Source organism: Sphaerodactylus townsendi, linkage group LG07, assembly GCF_021028975.2.
Source record: "Sphaerodactylus townsendi isolate TG3544 linkage group LG07, MPM_Stown_v2.3, whole genome shotgun sequence".
In the NCBI taxonomy this organism is placed as follows: Eukaryota; Metazoa; Chordata; class Lepidosauria; order Squamata; family Sphaerodactylidae; genus Sphaerodactylus; species Sphaerodactylus townsendi.
This window is the reverse complement of record NC_059431.1, coordinates 53,118,648-53,136,354: the sequence shown is the minus strand read 5'-3', so window position 1 is coordinate 53,136,354 and position 17,707 is coordinate 53,118,648. Positions and strand designations below refer to the sequence as shown.

The following is a 17,707-nucleotide window of genomic DNA, read 5'->3' as shown; positions in this document are numbered from 1 at the left end:
GGTGTATCACAGAGGGAAGTATGTTACACACAACAACCAGTTGAATCCGGCTGTAAAAGCCTTCGACAATATTATATATAAATTGCGCATTATATACAACCCTGGACTTCAGTGAGGATTTGCCATCCCAGTACAAGCCAGGGCTGACCCTGCCTGGTTTCCAAGATCTGACAAGATTGAGCTACCCTGACCCATCAAGATCTAGGCTAAGGGTGAAGCAGGCTGTTGAGTCACAACTGATTCATGGCAACTTCTTTTCTTTTTTTTCCATATGCAAAACTTTTAATTTTACATCATTTTTGTACACCGTCAGTATACACAGCAAGTATTATAGATGCAATAAATTGTGCTGAACATAATTATTAAACATGCTGACCGTTGGCCTTATATAAAGTTTATCAGCATTTATGTAGAAGGTGCGAACCCCAAAACTGACTATCACAAGAGTGGGGAAGGGGAATATTGTTGAAGTTCTTGAAGTGCCACCTCATAGTTTATCATTGCCTTTCAGGGCATCGCAGCCCAGTCTTCCGGTTGGATCGCAGCTCCGAGAGAACGTCATTAACCACCGCAGGTTTTAATCCCCAAATATCTTTTTGATCCGTAAGTAACGGATCAATAATTTCAACCCCACAAAGGGGGGAAGAACCAGATAGAAGGCAGAGGTGGTTAGTTTCCTCTGACACCCCGTTTTTCGGCGGGGGAGTGGGGAGACAGCCCTGCCGCTCATTCCAAGGGGGATTTTAAGACGGGAGCAGAAGACCAACCGTATTTGGTATACGAAAAAACAGTAAGAAAAACTTTTAGAAACCTTGAACGAGACGCGAAAAGTACGCTGTGCTAACAGAAAATTAACTTACCTGAAACACTGAGAGCTCCGTGCAAGAAAAAGAGCTGGGAAGGGAGCCGCCGCGAACGCTGAAGACGACTCACCCGCTACCCGGAGCAAAAAAAAAACGCTGAATAGAGAGATATCGGCGGGAAAAAAAAACCAAACAGCTGCGTGACGAGAGACTGAAGACTCGAGAAAGACTCAGTAAGACAAACTTTTTTTTCTCTTTTACCACTCAATACCGAAGTAGGGGCACTTTAAGGCAGGACATAGACGAGCCGGAATGAACGGCTAAAGCACTCCCTCCTCTTCCGGAGCAAAGGTGCGAAACGGAAGACCGCTTTAAGGCGGAAAACGGAAGATAAACAGTAGAACGGAGTGCAGAAAGAGCTAGACAACATTTACCTCGAAACTCGGCACAACTGAACTACCGGTGTTCTGCTGTACAGGGGGAATTAAGGAATTGGAGTCACAAATATGCTTGAATCGGCATTGCTGGCACTAGATAAAACGTAAGCATTAAATAACAGCTTGACGCGATATAACAGCGACAGAGAAGAACAAACGCCCCAGGCTATCTATATTGAAGCCAATTACCTTGAAGAGGAAATGGCAAACACAAGGAAAAATACTGCCACCTCCTTGATTAAAAGCTCAGGCTCACTAGATGGGAAAACCCCTGAGAAAAATACTGAATTAAATCAGCGCCTGGACCTATTGCTAGAAAAATTTGAAAAAATAGAAACTGACATTTCAGAAGTAAAGAAAGACACTTGCCATATAAAAAAAATGGAGGAGTCTATGAAAATTCTGGCAGACTCTGTCAAAGACAATGCACAACGGATTACAAATCTAGAAGACAAAGTTGGAAACATCCAACAATGGAATGCGGACTATGCTGACCAACTTGCCCTTATTGAACTGAAACAAAAAGAAACAATGCTAAGACTGCGTGGTGTTCCAGAAAAACCAAAAGAACATCTGGTGGGGAAAATTATACCCATGCTAGCTGAAATTTGGGAACTTTCAGAAGACGAGGCTTGCAGAGAGATAGATCAACTTTACAGAATTAATTCACGGTATGCAAAAGAAAATAAAGTACCAAGAGATATCATACTAAATTGTGTACGCAGGTCTATGAGGAATCTAATACTGAAGACCCATTCAGCTCAGAAAATAACTATTGATGGAACTGTCATAAAGGTATTAAAAGAAATCCCCAACCATCTGCTACGGAAACGCAGAACTTATGCCAAACTCACCAAAGTTCTGAGAGACAATGAAATTATATTCAAATGGGCAGATCTTGAAGGGGTGATATTTGAATATAAATCAAAGAAACATTTCATTGACTCAGCAGCAAAGGCCCAGGACTTCCTATTCAGAAATCAGAAAGATCTGCTCCAGGAAGAAGAATAGGTATAATACTGTTTTGTCTTAACCTTATATATATTTGATGTATTAACCTTGCAATTAACTAACCCCATTTCCTGTGTGACTGCTCAGTAAGATGCTTAGAAAACTAACCACGTGTAACATTAACGGCTTAAATAACCCAAGGAAACGCAGAAATGTACTGAACTACTTTAGCAAATGTAACAATGATTTATTATGTTTACAGGAGACCCACCTCAAAACCGGAGACGAAAAATTCATACAATGGCGTAAACTAGGTACACTATTCCACACCAACTACCCCAAAAAAAAGGGGGGATAGCTATTTTTGTGAAAAATACCCTGAAAGCTAAATTAATACTAAACGACTCAGAAGCACGATTTTTGGCAATTGAGATCCAACAGGACAATAAACTCATACTGGTAGTAGGGATATATGCCCCCAATACCAATAAAGCTAACTTCTATTCAAAATTAAATGATACTTTATTGGATCTCAATTATGATCATTGGATACTTATGGGTGACTATAATGGGTTTGTAGATCCAATCTTAGACAAGAAATTGGCCAATTCTAAACCGGCAAAATTGAAGAAACAGAAACCAACAAATGGAAAATTGCCAAAATCTTTCTTTAATTTAATAGATACACTTAAACTACACGATATCTGGAGAGAGAAAGAACTTAATGGCCGGGGATATACATTCTTCTCAGGCCGCCATGGGGGACACTCCAGGCTGGATATGATCTGGGCCTCTGGCTTCCTCTGTAACAAAACAAAAAAAATTGACATATTACCGAGAATTCTCTCAGATCACAACCCAGTTAGCTGGGAACTATCAGAAACCAAACATACACACCACTGGAGACTTAAAGAATGGTTGATCAAAGACAAGAAATTCCAGGAAAAAATTTCTAACACTTTGGAAGATTACTGGAAAAATAATATTACATGCGGGATAGATAAGAATACAATTTGGGATGCTCACAAAGCAGTTATTAGAGGAGAAATAATTACATATGAAATAAAAAAAGAAAAGAAAGGAGGGAAAACCAACTACGATTAGAATCAGAGGTAAGGAAATTAGAATAAAGCTTACAAGATAAAGACAAACCTAAGAAAAATATCCTAAATAAAATTAAAATAATAAAATCCCAATTGGAACAACTAAGAATAATAGAAATTACAAATAAGATAAAGTACCTGAAACAAAGAGAATTCTATAATGCAAACAAGCCTGGCAAATGGTTAACAGCTCAAATAAGAGAAAATACCGAAAGAAATATTATAACACAAATTAAAAATAAAGACAAGATCATAACAAATGGCAAAGAAATAGAACAGATAATTGGGGAACACTACCAAAACCTTTACAAGGAAGAAAAAGTTAAAATAAGGAAAATACAAAATTACATAAAAGATAAAGCTTTTAATAAACTAACAGATGAACAACAAAAGATGTTAAATCAACCAATTTCAAAAGATGAGATAGTAAGAACTATATCAATACTGAAGAATAATAAAGCGCCAGGGCCAGATGGCTACTCAGCCATTTACTATAAAACTTTTGATCAACAATTAACTCCATACTTAACAGACATATTTAACGATATAATGACAGGGGGTAATATACCTAAAACATGGCAAGAGGCAAATATCACTCTAATAATTCAAGCAAATTAAATAAAAGATAATATACTTACCAAGGAAGACTTCAGGCCGATTTCTTTACTTAATGTGGACTACAAAATATTCGCACTATTGCTAGCAAATAGATTTAAGGTGGTCCTAAATGAAATTATTTCCGAGGAACAAGCGGGTTTCCTACCAAAAAGAAACACAAAACAAAATGTTAGAATAGTATTAAATATAATTGAATTGCTAGACCACAAGCCAGACTTGCCAGCTGCACTATTATTATTAGATGCACAGAAAGCTTTTGACCAAATTAATTGGTCCTTCCTAAAAGAAACATTATCAACAATAGGTGTACAAGGCCCCTTTTATAATGCAATATCGGCAATATATTCACAACAATCAGCTAAGATAATATTCAACAATCAAACATCCCAAGAAATTGGTATATTCAGAGGAACACGTCAAGGATGCCCTCTATCACCACTTCTATTTATCATGGCTGTTGAGATATTACTAAATAACATTAGAGAAAACAACGATATTAAGGGTATAGAACTAAAAGGGAAAAAATACAAGATCAGAGCATATGCGGATGACATGATATTTTTCATTAAGGACCCAGTTGACAACATCCCACCACTATTGAAAGAGATTAGAAGATTTGGGGACGTGGCAGGCTTCAAAATAAACAAAAGTAAAACCAAGCTACTAACCAAAAATTTAACCAAAGCTGAGAATGAAAAATTGGAGTTAATGTCTGAATTTAAGGTGGAGCAAAAGTTGAAATATCTAGGAATCCAGATAACAACAAATAACCAAAACTTAGTCCAAAATAATTACTTTACCCTCTGGAATAAGATCAAAACAGATATGGCCAAATGGAATAATATTAATCTTTCAATACTAGGGAGACTAGCCATAATAAAGACCAATGTTCTTCCAAAATTAATGTATCTATTCCAGAACATTCCAGTAATAGAAACAGATAAACCACTATTAAATTGGAACAAGGAAATAAATAAATTCATATGGAATGGGAAAAAACCCCAAATCAAAAATGTGAATATGATCCAGGAAAAAATAAAGGGAGGCCTGGCAGTTCCAGACCTCAAACTTTACCACGACGCTAACGCGCTACAATGGATCAGTGAATGGATGACACTGGAAAAACATAATTTATTAAATTTAGAAAGCTATGGATGTCCAACCGGTTGGCATAATCAAATGTGGCCACAACAAAAAACAAAAGTATTAAGAACAACAGTATTTAAAAACCACCATATTAGGAAAACATTATTAAAAACTTGGAAAAAATACCAAAAAATATTCTATACGAAAATGCCCTTATGGGTATCAAGAATGGAATCGTTACAACTAAAAGATTATAATCTAGAAGAGAAATGGCCAACATACAAAGATCTCACACTTAAAAATAACAAAATGGTAGTCTTCAAAACCAGAGAACAAATAATTATTAGAGAAAAAATTTGCAACTGGTATACTTATGAACAACTTCATAACTTCTTTAAATCGGACCAAAAATACTGGGAAATTACAACGGAGGAAAATGAATTAGACAAAGTATTACTACATGAAGAAACAAAACAAATCAGTAAGATCTACAAAACACTACTAACCCATAAAACAGAACAAGATATAATAAAACCAACCATGATTAATTGGGCACAAAACATAGGATATAGCATCCAATTAGAGAATTGGGAAAAATATTGGAAAAATATATATAACTTCACACCATGTACCGTCTTAAGAGAAAATAACATAAAAATGTTTTACAGATGGTACTATACACCGCAAAAACTAGCTAACATGTATAAAAGCTACTCACCCATGTGCTGGAAATGCGGAGAGAAAGTTGGATCCTTTATACACACCTGGTGGTCCTGTAAGAAAGTTAAGAAATTTTGGAAGCACATACACAAACATGTACAAAAAATACTGGGAATAAAATTTAGGATGACTAAAGAAACTTACCTCTTAAGTCCAGTAATCGCAGAATTACAGTTATTTAAACCTGATTTATATCTCTTTCTCTATCTATCATCAGTAGCAAGATTATTGATAGCTTCGCACTGGAAATTACCAACGTTACCAACCGTAGAAGAGTGGATCCACAAAACTCAAGAATTCCATATTGCGGATAGTCTATCGCAGCAGACTAATCAGTCACCAAGAAGTATAGAACCTATGAATGATAGGAACTCAAAGTGGGACCCGTGGAAATCATTTATTAAACAAAGATATAATTTATGATTGTTAGTTAGTTTACTTAGAGATAGCAAGTATGTAATGTACAGAATTGTTTATTTATCATATGAGTGGGGAAGGGGAATATTGTTGAAGTTCTTGAAGTGCCACCTCATAGTTTATCATTGCCTTTCAGGGCATCACAGCCCAGTCTTCCTTTCTGATCTCCCATTCAAGTACTAACTCTGGTATTTTCCGAGTTCCCTGGTTAGCTCTGACGAGTTCATGCTAATTTGGGCTACCAGGGCCAGGCTTGCCTTACTCTTGCAAAATAGGAGTATTTCTGGATAATCCTATCCTACATCCCACATCAGTGTTGATAGCCACCAGAAGATAAGTAGTGCTATTTTGTTATATAGCCCTATCAGTTGCCCAAGTCACTTCTTATCCTGTTTTCTGATGCAACTAGTTCAGTTTGAAACTGGACCACACAGCAGATGCTATGCATCACAGTATTAAGGTAAGAACTGGTTCTAAATTACCTATTTTGACAAAAAAATAGCATATCAGTATTCTGATGAGCACTGGCCTTGCCAAGTGTATTCATTACCACTCTGCTGCTGTTTGTTTATTTTCTTTTTTTAAATCCATAATTTAAGTCGAAGCACATTGTTTGCATTAACATTCAGGAGATCCAGAATGCAGATATTGTGCTCTCTCTGTGTTATTCAACTAGTCCTGGGCCCTTGAGCACTGAGGTAATCATTGAAACCCTGTGGAACATATCGGCCTTAACAGATCAAGTGCATAGCACTTCACACACAATAACTCCACAACCCTTTTTATTGTACTGTAGCTATAGTCAGGAATTATAATTAGGCCACCTGAGAATGTGATTCATTCAAATATTTAAAAAAATTTAATCAAACATTTGTTGTTAAATGTCTACTTTTTTAAAAAAGCTGAGAAAATAAGATACAGAGGTTAGTGCATAAAACTGACTGGCCTATTAATTGCAAATAAAGGAAGAGTGGTTGGTATGTAAAAGGCCTACAGCCTCAAGAAAATTTGAGTGTTGGATTGGGGACACATATCTCTGTAGGCAGAAAATGAGTTTTATTTGATGCCCTTCAGTATGTGAAGAGTTCACCAGGGATATACAGTGATCATTAGAATAGATGTCATTAGGAAAGTTCAGAGTCCTTGTTTGTGGGAGGAAACAAAGTTCAGTCTGTGCAGCTTGCCTGCATAAAGCCATCACAGCAAATTTTGATTCAAGGCTTCCAAAATGTGGAAGAGGAGAAGTTGTTGGAGGAATTGGAATTTGGATTTATACCCTGCCTTTCCCTCCTGTAAGGAGATTCAAGGCAGCTTACAAACTCCTTTCCCTTCCTCTCTTCACAACAGATACCTTGTATCATGTGCCGCCTCCCCCCTCCCAATACAACTGAGAGTTCATTAGATGAGGTCCTACTCAAGTCTCACAGAGCCAATTCAGCAGTGTCAACAGAGCAGAAAGTCACAGACGCCCAGCTCAGAGCTTATGAGAAGTACCAGGAAAGATGCCAGCAGTTCTTCTGATTCTCCAGACAACACAGCACTGTAAGCAGACGTTTAGGTTGGTTCTGGAGGAGAGAATACGCTCAGCATGTTTGCAGGGCTGGCAGTGTGCAGCAGAGTGTGCTGAGTCCTTGCAGCAACCCTCCTGTGCAAGCAGCCCAGATGGATTTAATGAACTGCCGTGAAAGTCCAACTTGTGGATGCAACATGTCATTTTCCCTGACACTCCCTGCACTCCACTGCTCTACTTCCAGACTCTGGCTTGACCTCGGACCATCTTTTGACAACCTTGACTTCCCCTCCGGTGTGTATGTTTCTTGCCATGTGACTACCTAGCTTGTTTGACCCTGCTTCCTGGACCCTCCCACTGGCCTGATACATTTGTGTGGCCACTTAAACCCAAAGTCTTTGCCAATAGCGGAGGCCAGTGTTCACCACAGGAAGATTTCCTATACGGATGTATTTTCCGAAGCCTCGCTTTCACTTCCCATTCTCTTTGCAGCAAGCAAAATCACTTATAGCACGATTTAATTCTTGCTTCACTGCCAGAGCAGGAAAGATTTGCCAGTGGGCACAGCTTTGCCCCAGACATCTTCCCTCTGCCCATGGACAGCTTTCCCATTTCCTTGCAACACTTTGCACACTTCCCTCTCACTCACTCCTTCATGCTATCAGTTTCTTCCTGCTTCCCTAAGTGCACTGATTAAGAGATTGACAGATTGGCTCTCATATGTTTAGTGGTGGAGGGAAGAACACCTCCCCTCATGTCTGTCTAAGCCAGGTCTGTGTTCAGTCTCTCCTCCACCAGCACAGCCTCAGCACAACACAGCCTCAGTTGCCAGGTGCCCTAGAGCCTTCCCCCTGATTGCCCCCATGCTTCCAGCTCCTTCCTGCTTCTCTGAAGAAAACCGGGAGAAGCAGAGATCCAGCAGTGTTCAGCAGACAAACTGCGCTGCATTCCATGGGCTGCCTCATCGTGTGAACAGAGAAATGCGAGGAGAACCCACTATGAGCCCACTGCACAGAGAACAGGCTCAACGTCAGTGTTCCATACGTAATGGGCCTGTGTGAACTTTGTTTACTAGCTTAGACTGTCATAAAGGTAGCTCCCTGCCTCAAGCCCTGCTGCAGCTGTTGCTCCTCTGAGCCTCCTCAGTGGTGGTGTTGCCATGGCAGCACACCAACCCACCCAGCCTGCACACCTTGTGAGGTAGGTGGTGCTGAGAGAGTTCTGAACAAACTGTGATTAGCCCAAGATGCCCAGCAGGAATATAAGAGTGGGGAAACAAATCTGGTGCACTCATGTGGAAGAGGAGAAATCAAGCCTGGTTCTCCAGATTAAAGTTCACCTGCTCTTTACCATTATACCGCCTTGTCTGGTAGTTTTTGCTCCAACATTTTGCCCACATCTGTGGCTGACATCTTCACAGGCATGTCACAGTGAGATGTGTTTTTCTGTGTGGAAAGTTGTGCTTCCTGCACATGGAACACAGCTCTTCTTTTGTCTAGCATAGACATGCCAAAGTTGGTGACATGTAACTGAAGACAAAAGATCATTTTGGCATATAACTGAAGACAAAAGATAATTTTTTTTCAAGAAAAACATGGTCTGAGGGACTTCGGAGCTCACAAATCAGCAGTGGTAGTTACCGTATATACTCGCGTATAAGCCAAGTTTTTCAGCCCTGTTTTAAGGCTGAAAAATGCCCCCTCAGCTTATACACGAGTCCTGCTTACCAGCCGGCTCTTCAGGCCTCTGCCGAGGCTGGGGGCATGGCTGGGACGACCTCCCTGCGGCTGCACAAGCCGCTTGTTGCTGCCCTCCTTGGAGGGTGAAGGGGAACCCTGGCTGGCTGGGCTTCCTCAAACCCCGGGAGGCAGAGGGAGCTCCTTATTTGGGCAGTGACTCCCCCTGATGTCATTGCCCAAATAAGGAGCTCCCTCCACCTCCTGGTTGCCTGGGCTTCCTCAACCCAGCCAGGAGGTGGAGGGAGCTCCTTATTTGGGCAATGACATCAGGGGGAGTCACTGCCCAAATAAGGAGCTCCCTCTGCCTCCCGGCTTCCCACCTTCAGCTTATACGCGAGTCAATACGTTTCCCGAGGTTTTGGTAATAAAATTAGGTGCCTCGGCTTATACACGAGTCTGCTTATACAGTATCCATTTTCAAAATATTTCTTAGTACTAAACTGAGGTGTCTTCAGTGTAGCTGCATGTCCTCTCATTTAACTCTAAGCATGAGTGATGACAGTGCATTCAGTTCATTCCACGTGTGTACTACGTGCTGAAAATGATAACATTATTTTTATATATTAAAATATTTACAACCCACCATTCCTGGTGATTTAAGGCAGATAAACACCATTTATATGTACCATAACAAATAATACAAGACAGCTATGGCAGTGTAGTAGTTGGAACATTGCACTACTAGGATCTGGGAGACCCAGGTTCAAATTTGTATTATGATGTGGAAGCTTGCAGAGAAACCTTGGGATGATCATCAATTTTTAGTCTACCTCACTGGGTTGTTGTGGGGTTAAGATGGAGCAGAGGATACTGATGTATGCCACTTTGAGTCTCCATTGGGGGAGACAGGATGAAGTAAATAAAGTTTTTGAATGTAACTTCAAAGAACTTTTCAAAAGAGATCTTCATTTGCAAAAATAAATAATATATAATTTAATCAATTTCTACTTTGAGTGTAGCCAGTTTGTATATTTGGGTAACTAGGGTTTTTTAGGCTGGTCCCATAGTATAGGTTTGGGTAAGTAAACAGTACAGAAATATGTACTGTAATAATTGAAAAACGAGGAATTTTTGAAATACTTTTTTGACTTTTTTTTTAAAGGCCAGGTCATCTTCAACATGCACACTGCTTTACTGCTGGGTAAGTTACACCCCCCCAAAAAAATGTAATTACTGGTGAGTTCTGCTGGGGGAAGAGTGCTACTCTCACAGCCTGCGGAGAGGGAGAGAGAGAGAGAGAGGAGTGTGCCTTCCATAAGGCAATGCTAACCTGCTGCCCTTGCCTTAACCCTAACCCTATTAATTTTCTTTAATTTATTGAGCCATAAATTGTTCCCAAAATTGTAACAAAAACCCGAAACGTGAAACTGACCATAGCCCTATTCTCGGACTGCGCCCTAGAACTCCCCTGCCCTTGTCTTTCAAGGTTTTGCCGTAACCCTTGCCCTTGCTTGAAGCCCAACCCTAACTTATTAACTTATTATTTTTCTTTAATTTATTCAGTCAAAAATTGTTCCCAACATTGTAACAAAAACCCAAAACCTAAAACTGACCATAGCACTATTCTCGGACTGCGCCCTAGAACTCAACGTAACACTAAGGCAAGCCTGAGCCCCTGCCCTTGCCTTAACCCTAACCAATTTTTTTATTTAATTTATTTTTTGCTACGATTTTGGGATCAATTTATGACTGAATAAATTAAAGAAAAATAATAAGTTCAGGTTAGGTTTAAGACTTGGGGAGGGGGGCTTATAAAATACTTGCTTGACTAGAGGCAAGAAGAATAATAATAAGAAGAGTTTGGATTTATATCCCCCCTTTCTCTCCCGCAGGAGACTCAAAGGGGCTTACAATCTCCTTGCCCTTCCCCTCTCACAACAAACACCCTGTGAAGAAGGTGGGGCTGAGAGAGCTCCGAGAAGCTGTGACTAGCCCAAGGTCACCCAGCTGGCATGTGTGGGAGTGTACAGGCTAATCTGAATTCCCCAGATAAGCCTCCACAGCTCAGGCGGCAGAGCTGGAAATCAAACCCGGTTCCTCCAGATTAGATACACGACCTCTTAACCTCCTACGCCACTTCCTGGAGATCAGCCATTTTTGTCTCCTCACACACACACACACACACACACACACACACACACACACACACACACACACACACAAATTCTATATGGCTATTTGGACTGGCTCTTTCCCAAGTTTGATAGAGTTTATTAATTTTGGATATTGATTTCTCAAAACAGCTAACACACTCTACTGTTCTTTCAAAGATTTTCTTCTATCAAAGTTAACAGACGGTGCTTTTCAACGGGCTGTCTTGTTACTCAGTACCTTTCCCCCCACCCCCAAGCAACTGAACCTTGTTCAGTTTTCACAAACAGATTTAAGGAATAGCCTGAAGGTCCCAACACTGTTTTGGCAAATGGTAGCAGACTGGAGCGGGGAGAACAGTATTTGTGGATGCTGTGATGTCACTTCCAGATGACGCCAAAGCCAGCCCCTCCTTGTCTCTATGGGGTTTACCATAACAATTAGGAGAAGACATAGCCTACAAATTCTGTCTCCACATGTGGTGGTTCGGCAGTTAGACACAGAACTTTTGGAAGCTTGCACTAGATAATATGAAGGACAAGATCCCCCCCTTAGGATCCCTCTAATCAATTCTACTTTTAATGGGATGAAGTGCAAGAAGTCCCCTTTCTGACACAGGAGGCATTTAAATAACTATGCTCTGCCATGATGCAATGCAATGCCCAGTTATGGAAGTCATCTACATTCTTTTCACATCATTTTTAGCGATGTTGTTGCCATGTAGTAAATTGACTGAATTAATCCTAGTAGTTAGAAGCCAATGTAGGAAATAGAATGGAGTCCGGAGAAACACAGGTTATGTGCTCTCTGCTTCTCTCTACATACTGATATGAACAAGCAAAATGTTTCTCCAGACAGAAATTATCAAGACTATTTAACTTTTGTAATTGATGTTACATTTATGAATTCCAGTCTCTTCACAGTTATGCTGTCATTATCAGGAACACGGGAGGTGTCATTCTATATTAACAGCAGTCCAGAAAAAAACATAATAGCCTTCATATGTAAAAGACAACCTCTTCTGATTTCTGCTTATCTAATGGGTTCTTTTGGCTGTTACATCAAGAAAGTGTTTAATAGAATAAATAAAATCCATTCCCTGAGGAGGAAAAAGAGGGGGGAAACCAAATAAAACAAGACACCATGTGATGCATTCACTCAAGGATTTTTTCCCAGCATGGATAGTGGGAAGCTGCAGGGGCATACCACCCAGAGGACATATGGGGCCAAATGTCCCTGGGCTGTGGCCATTTAGTCATGTGGGGGAAAATTGCCTCAAGCACACCGCCTCCTTCCCACCAGTTGAGTTGACCTGATGCAAAAAATAGTTGTTTGGTCATGGTGGGGGAGGGCAGCCACCCATACCGGGGGAGGGGGGTGGATCAGATTTTGCACCAGGCTACATTTTTTCTAGATACGCCTCTAGGAAGCTGTCACAGCAAATGGGAGCCCATACATGATGCTGTGGTGGATCTGAATATGACATTGGTTCCCCCTCCCCCCAAATATTTTCTGGCTCAAAGGGGAAGTTATGGAGTAGTTTCTGGCAGATCATCCATGTGGACAGTCCACCCTTAGCCATTACAGGGAGAGAGTGGAGATGAGTTTTGCTATCAAAATGGTACAGGGTTGATCACTTCTGCATCCCATTTTATTATCCACCTCCATTCAGCCTAGAAGATGGCTCCCTACCTTGACATGCCGAATCTGATCATGTGGACCCATGCCACTGCCACCTCAAGGCTAGACTACTGAATGCACCCTACATAGGTCTAACCTGATAGTCTATTCAGAACCTCCAGCTGATACAGAATATTGCAGTTCAGTTAGTATCAGGAACTAAGCAGAGTGTCAGAACCACCAACCTGACACAGAGCATGCATATCATACCCATTCTTCAGGAACTTCACTGGATAGTGTATTCAATTCAAGGTAGTGATTGTCACTCACAAAAGTCTTAATGGCTTTGGACCCCCCAGTTAAGCATGACTGCCTATCATGCTATGTTCTGCCATGTGAGTTTCATTCATCTGAACAAAGCCTTCTGAGTGTGCCCCCATATAAATGTGTAAGATCAACAAAAGCCCATACATGTTTATATGTATGTATGTATGTATGTATGTATGTATGTATGTATGTATGTATGTATGTATGTTCATACTCTACGTCTCCCACCTTGCCCTGCATGGAATATGCCTTTTTCAGAGCAGCTGCACAATGGATCAACATTTTCGTTGAGCTATCCACTGTCACCCCAAGGTCCCTGTATTTGTCTGTCACTGCCAGCTCAGATCCCATCAGCATATATATATGAAGCTGGGATTATTTGCCCCAGTGTGTACCACTTTACACTTGTTTGCATTGAATCATATTTGTCATTTCAATGCTCATTCCCCATGTTTGAAGAGTGTCTTGCGGAGCTCTTGCTTTTGCATAATTGTCTTCTACCTTTGTAGTCCACTAGTATATCGTACCCTAGACAGGGTTTTTAAAATTGTTTTCCAGTTGTGTTATCCTCGTTGGACCTTAACATGGTTGTCCCAGGGTAGCTCAATTATGTCAAATCTCAGAAGCTAAGCAGGGTCAGCCCTGGTCAATACTTGGATGGGAGACCACCAAAGAAGTCCAGGGTTGCTATGTAGAGGCAAGCAATGGCAAACCACCTCTGTTGATCTCTTGCCTTGAAAATCCAATAAGAGGTTGCCATAAATCAGCTTCTGCTTGACAGCACTTTACACACACACACACACACACGCACACACACACTCCTAGTCCTATGACATCATTTATTGGTCATCTTGTCTGGCTGAATAAATTTTTTAAAGTATTTGGTAATCCACCTTGAGTGTCAAAGAGCATGAAGTTAACAAATAAATATATTCCTGTATGTATTGTCAAAGCTGGTTCCACAAACTGAAAACATTGTTGGGTGCTCTCTCTCTCTTTGCATCTGAGCCGGGAAACACAGAGGAAGAGAGGCCAGCAGTCAGTCCCAATATTAATGGAGCTCCACAGATACTGCCTTGGTGGTAATTTCATGGATCTGAGCTGAGCAGGCATGTGCTCAGCTTATTATCTGATAGTAGAATTGCACTAATTCTTCTCTGTGAATTATAAGGGGTGAGAGAAAGAGGCGATACCAGCACCAAGTAGGGAGGGGGTGGAAAGGAGAAGGTAGAAGCTAGTGGGAGGAGGACATCTCCTGATGGCTTGCTGATTGGCTTTCCTCTTTGGGAGAGCCATCTTAAATTCAGGGTTATCTGCTTTTATGTATTCGTTTCTCTTAGAGGGATATCATATATTCACTGTCATATATTCTTTCTAGTAAATATAAGATTTGATAGATGGAATGCTGTAATTAAAATTATATTATACAATGCACTGGAAAAAAATAGGTCCCATTGGGAAATAGGCCAGAAAATCCAAGCTATTTGTATTAAAGTTATATTGAATTAACATGACATTATATTCATTTCTTCCCATTTGTTTATGAGGAGAAATCATTACACTTTTTCTCTCCAGTGGTTTTAGTTTCTATCATATTTGAACACTTCAGACTTTTTAAATTCCTATTGAGAATTTACATAGTATTTTTCATGCAGCAGAACATAATTTATTTACATTACCTCAGTAATCCTTCATTAACTATATACAGTAGGGTCTATATTACCATGTATGTGTGTGGTGGGTGGGCTACTACCCCCTGGGGCTAGTTTCCTCTGAGCAAAAAAAAATTTTAGTATTTAAAACATAATTTACTGATGTGTGTCAGATATTCTGAAGAACTTGTACCATTACAGATTTCATTCTGATTTATTTAAACGCCATTTCTGTTTTCAAGGTACCTTCAGTGTTGCTGTAATGTAGTTGTTTACAAAAGGGTTTAGAGCTTCCAGGGTCTCTCTATGTACTTGGAATAGAAGTAAAACCCATTTTCTATCCAAGTTGCTCTTCTGTTGACAAATCTCCCAATGAAGATTGAGTGTTTCTATTATCAAAGCAAAAGAACTGTAGATTAAAACCGTCATTTATCCCTGCCATAAAATGCAATCACTGTTCATTCTCTGCACTGCCTAGCACAATTGCTTCCGTTGGGGGCTGGAACAGGGTGATAGAAGATAGATACTTAAGAAGCATTTGTTGTGTTTAAAAATGTTTCTTCCAAGAAGAATTTCAAGGAAAGGAAATGCTTACTTTCAACAAGAAAAGAAAGTTGTTGCTATGGTTATTGGACTTGTTATCTTATATTAGTTGAACATTGGGTAAAAAAAAGGAAACACAAAGTAAGCAATTGTAACACTGGTAGGCTGCCAGATTAGGCAACTGGCTGTTTAAATTAAATATTGATGCATTTTAAAATGTTCAATAAAGATTCCAAAGAAAGCTATCTAAAAGTTGTGGTTCTTAGGTTAATCTTTTATTTATCTAATGGATGATGCCGGTTGTCTGCTTCTATGATATGAACTACAATCAGTTTAAGAATAATTGACAAATTAATCCCCTCACAGCACAGAAGATGTAAAGGTGTTGGATTTAATTATGCCTGTCTGATTGCTTTGTGTGATCAAGGAATAAAGGTGGTATCTCTGGCTAAGGTCTACCAGGGATATTCCTCACCTGCTGGGCTTGTACATTTTAATTACTGATTTCCACCATGTCAGCTATTGCACACGTAGGACCTTAGCATTGAAAGATGAAAATAAAACTGCTCTCAACCATCTTGAGAGTATGGTTGTAAAGACCTTTTAACTAGTAAATGTCTTATTGCTAGCATCCAAATGAACTCTCCCACTTTCCACTCGCATCCATAGGTTGGGTTGTGTTAAAAGCCATGTGAATGACAGATTATTTTTTTGCTCGTAGGTGAATGAAGTTACTGTAGAACAACTAGTACAGCAGCACCCACACATAACCTTCAGTACTGTACTACAAGACTGCAAGAGGACCTTGGAACGAGCATACCAGATGGGTTGGACACCCAGCATGTCCACTGCCTCTTAACTCATTACATGATATTAAAGAGATAATTTCTACAGTCAACAGATTTGGACTGAACATTTGAAATTTGTTAAGATTCTTTATTAACATTTTTGCTTTTTTTAAACTACATATTCAGTTTTAGTACAAAGCTTTTAGTTTTAGGGAAGTTTATGTTTGTTCCACTAGTGAAAAAGTTGGAAGAGAAACATAGTCAAATATATCTGATTGTTTTAAATGTTTAATTATTAACCTAAACCTCTGCAGTTGTCGAAACGGTTACTGAGGGTGCGCAACTTTTCATGATGCAATATATATTTAAGTTTACATATAAAGGAAACACTATTGGTTTTTTCTAAACTATACATTCATGATTAAAAAGCCGGTTAGAAAAACCTTCTACTTTTCCTGTATGCATAAACCCAATGTTAAAAGGATCTTGAATTGGATTCCAGCTAGTTCTGTGGGTAGTTTCAGCAATGTATTATATTGCTTCTTTTTCTTTCATACCTTCTTTTGCTTTGGTTGTTCCTATTGGTTTGCGAGTGATGTCTCCTTTTCCTGAACTCTGTATAAAGGGGAGGCTAGACTTAATTAAAAACTAATTATCCATTGATGCCACCCACATGTGCGTTTTGAGATGTACAAATCTGAAATCTCAAATAACTGGTTCAAAAATATAGGATTTTGATAAGTCATTATTTTGAATAGAACCCTTAATAAAAAATGGACATGGAATAATTATTCAAGTGTACCATCCTGCTGATTTTTATTAGTGCTTTCAAAGTGATATTTTGAAAGGTATTTTTCCACATCTTGTGTATTTCCCATTAATTTTACAGAAGTTTTTGAAATAGACATTTTTACAAATTATGCCCTTGACTAGATTTCTCCACATTCATACCTTGCAATGAGTATATTTCAATGCTTTTGATTTAATGTCCCACAATTTCTTTAATACATTAGAGCTTAAATGTGCTTCTTTGAAAAACAATGGGCCAGATCTTACAAACTAGAACTTTCCTCCTCCTGCAGTAGTCCCCTGTTTTTTTTCTGAAAAGCCAGTGCTAAGAATTAGGGAACCTAACAGACAAAATGCCATCAGGAGGGAGGAGAGGAAATCAGGCAAACACATACCCCTGTCTTCTAGCATGAAAAAGAGATTATTTGATTTAGTTCCCTTGCCTTCTGAGCCCCCATGCCACCCCACATTTTGACCACAGTAGTTCCACAGCCTCCAGCATTGGCTTTTTAG

The 17,707-nt window shown here is 39.6% G+C and overlaps 1 protein-coding gene across 3 annotated transcripts in view; it reads left to right on the top strand.

Annotated features, from left to right (window-relative positions):
- FBXL17 (F-box and leucine rich repeat protein 17) overlaps positions 1 to 17,196 on the top strand; it is a 183,382-nt gene extending 166,186 nt beyond the window's left edge. For 2 of the 3 annotated variants that reach the window (XM_048503388.1, XM_048503387.1), the window contains exon 9: positions 16,339 to 17,196. In XM_048503388.1, coding sequence (XP_048359345.1) covers positions 16,339 to 16,476 — 138 coding nt within the window. In that variant the 3' untranslated portion in view covers positions 16,477 to 17,196. Of the gene's footprint in view, positions 1 to 2,453; positions 3,877 to 16,338 lie in introns of those variants that run through there. The other variant, XM_048503389.1, reaches the window with a different exon arrangement.
- The last annotated feature ends 511 nt before the right edge of the window (positions 17,197 to 17,707 follow it).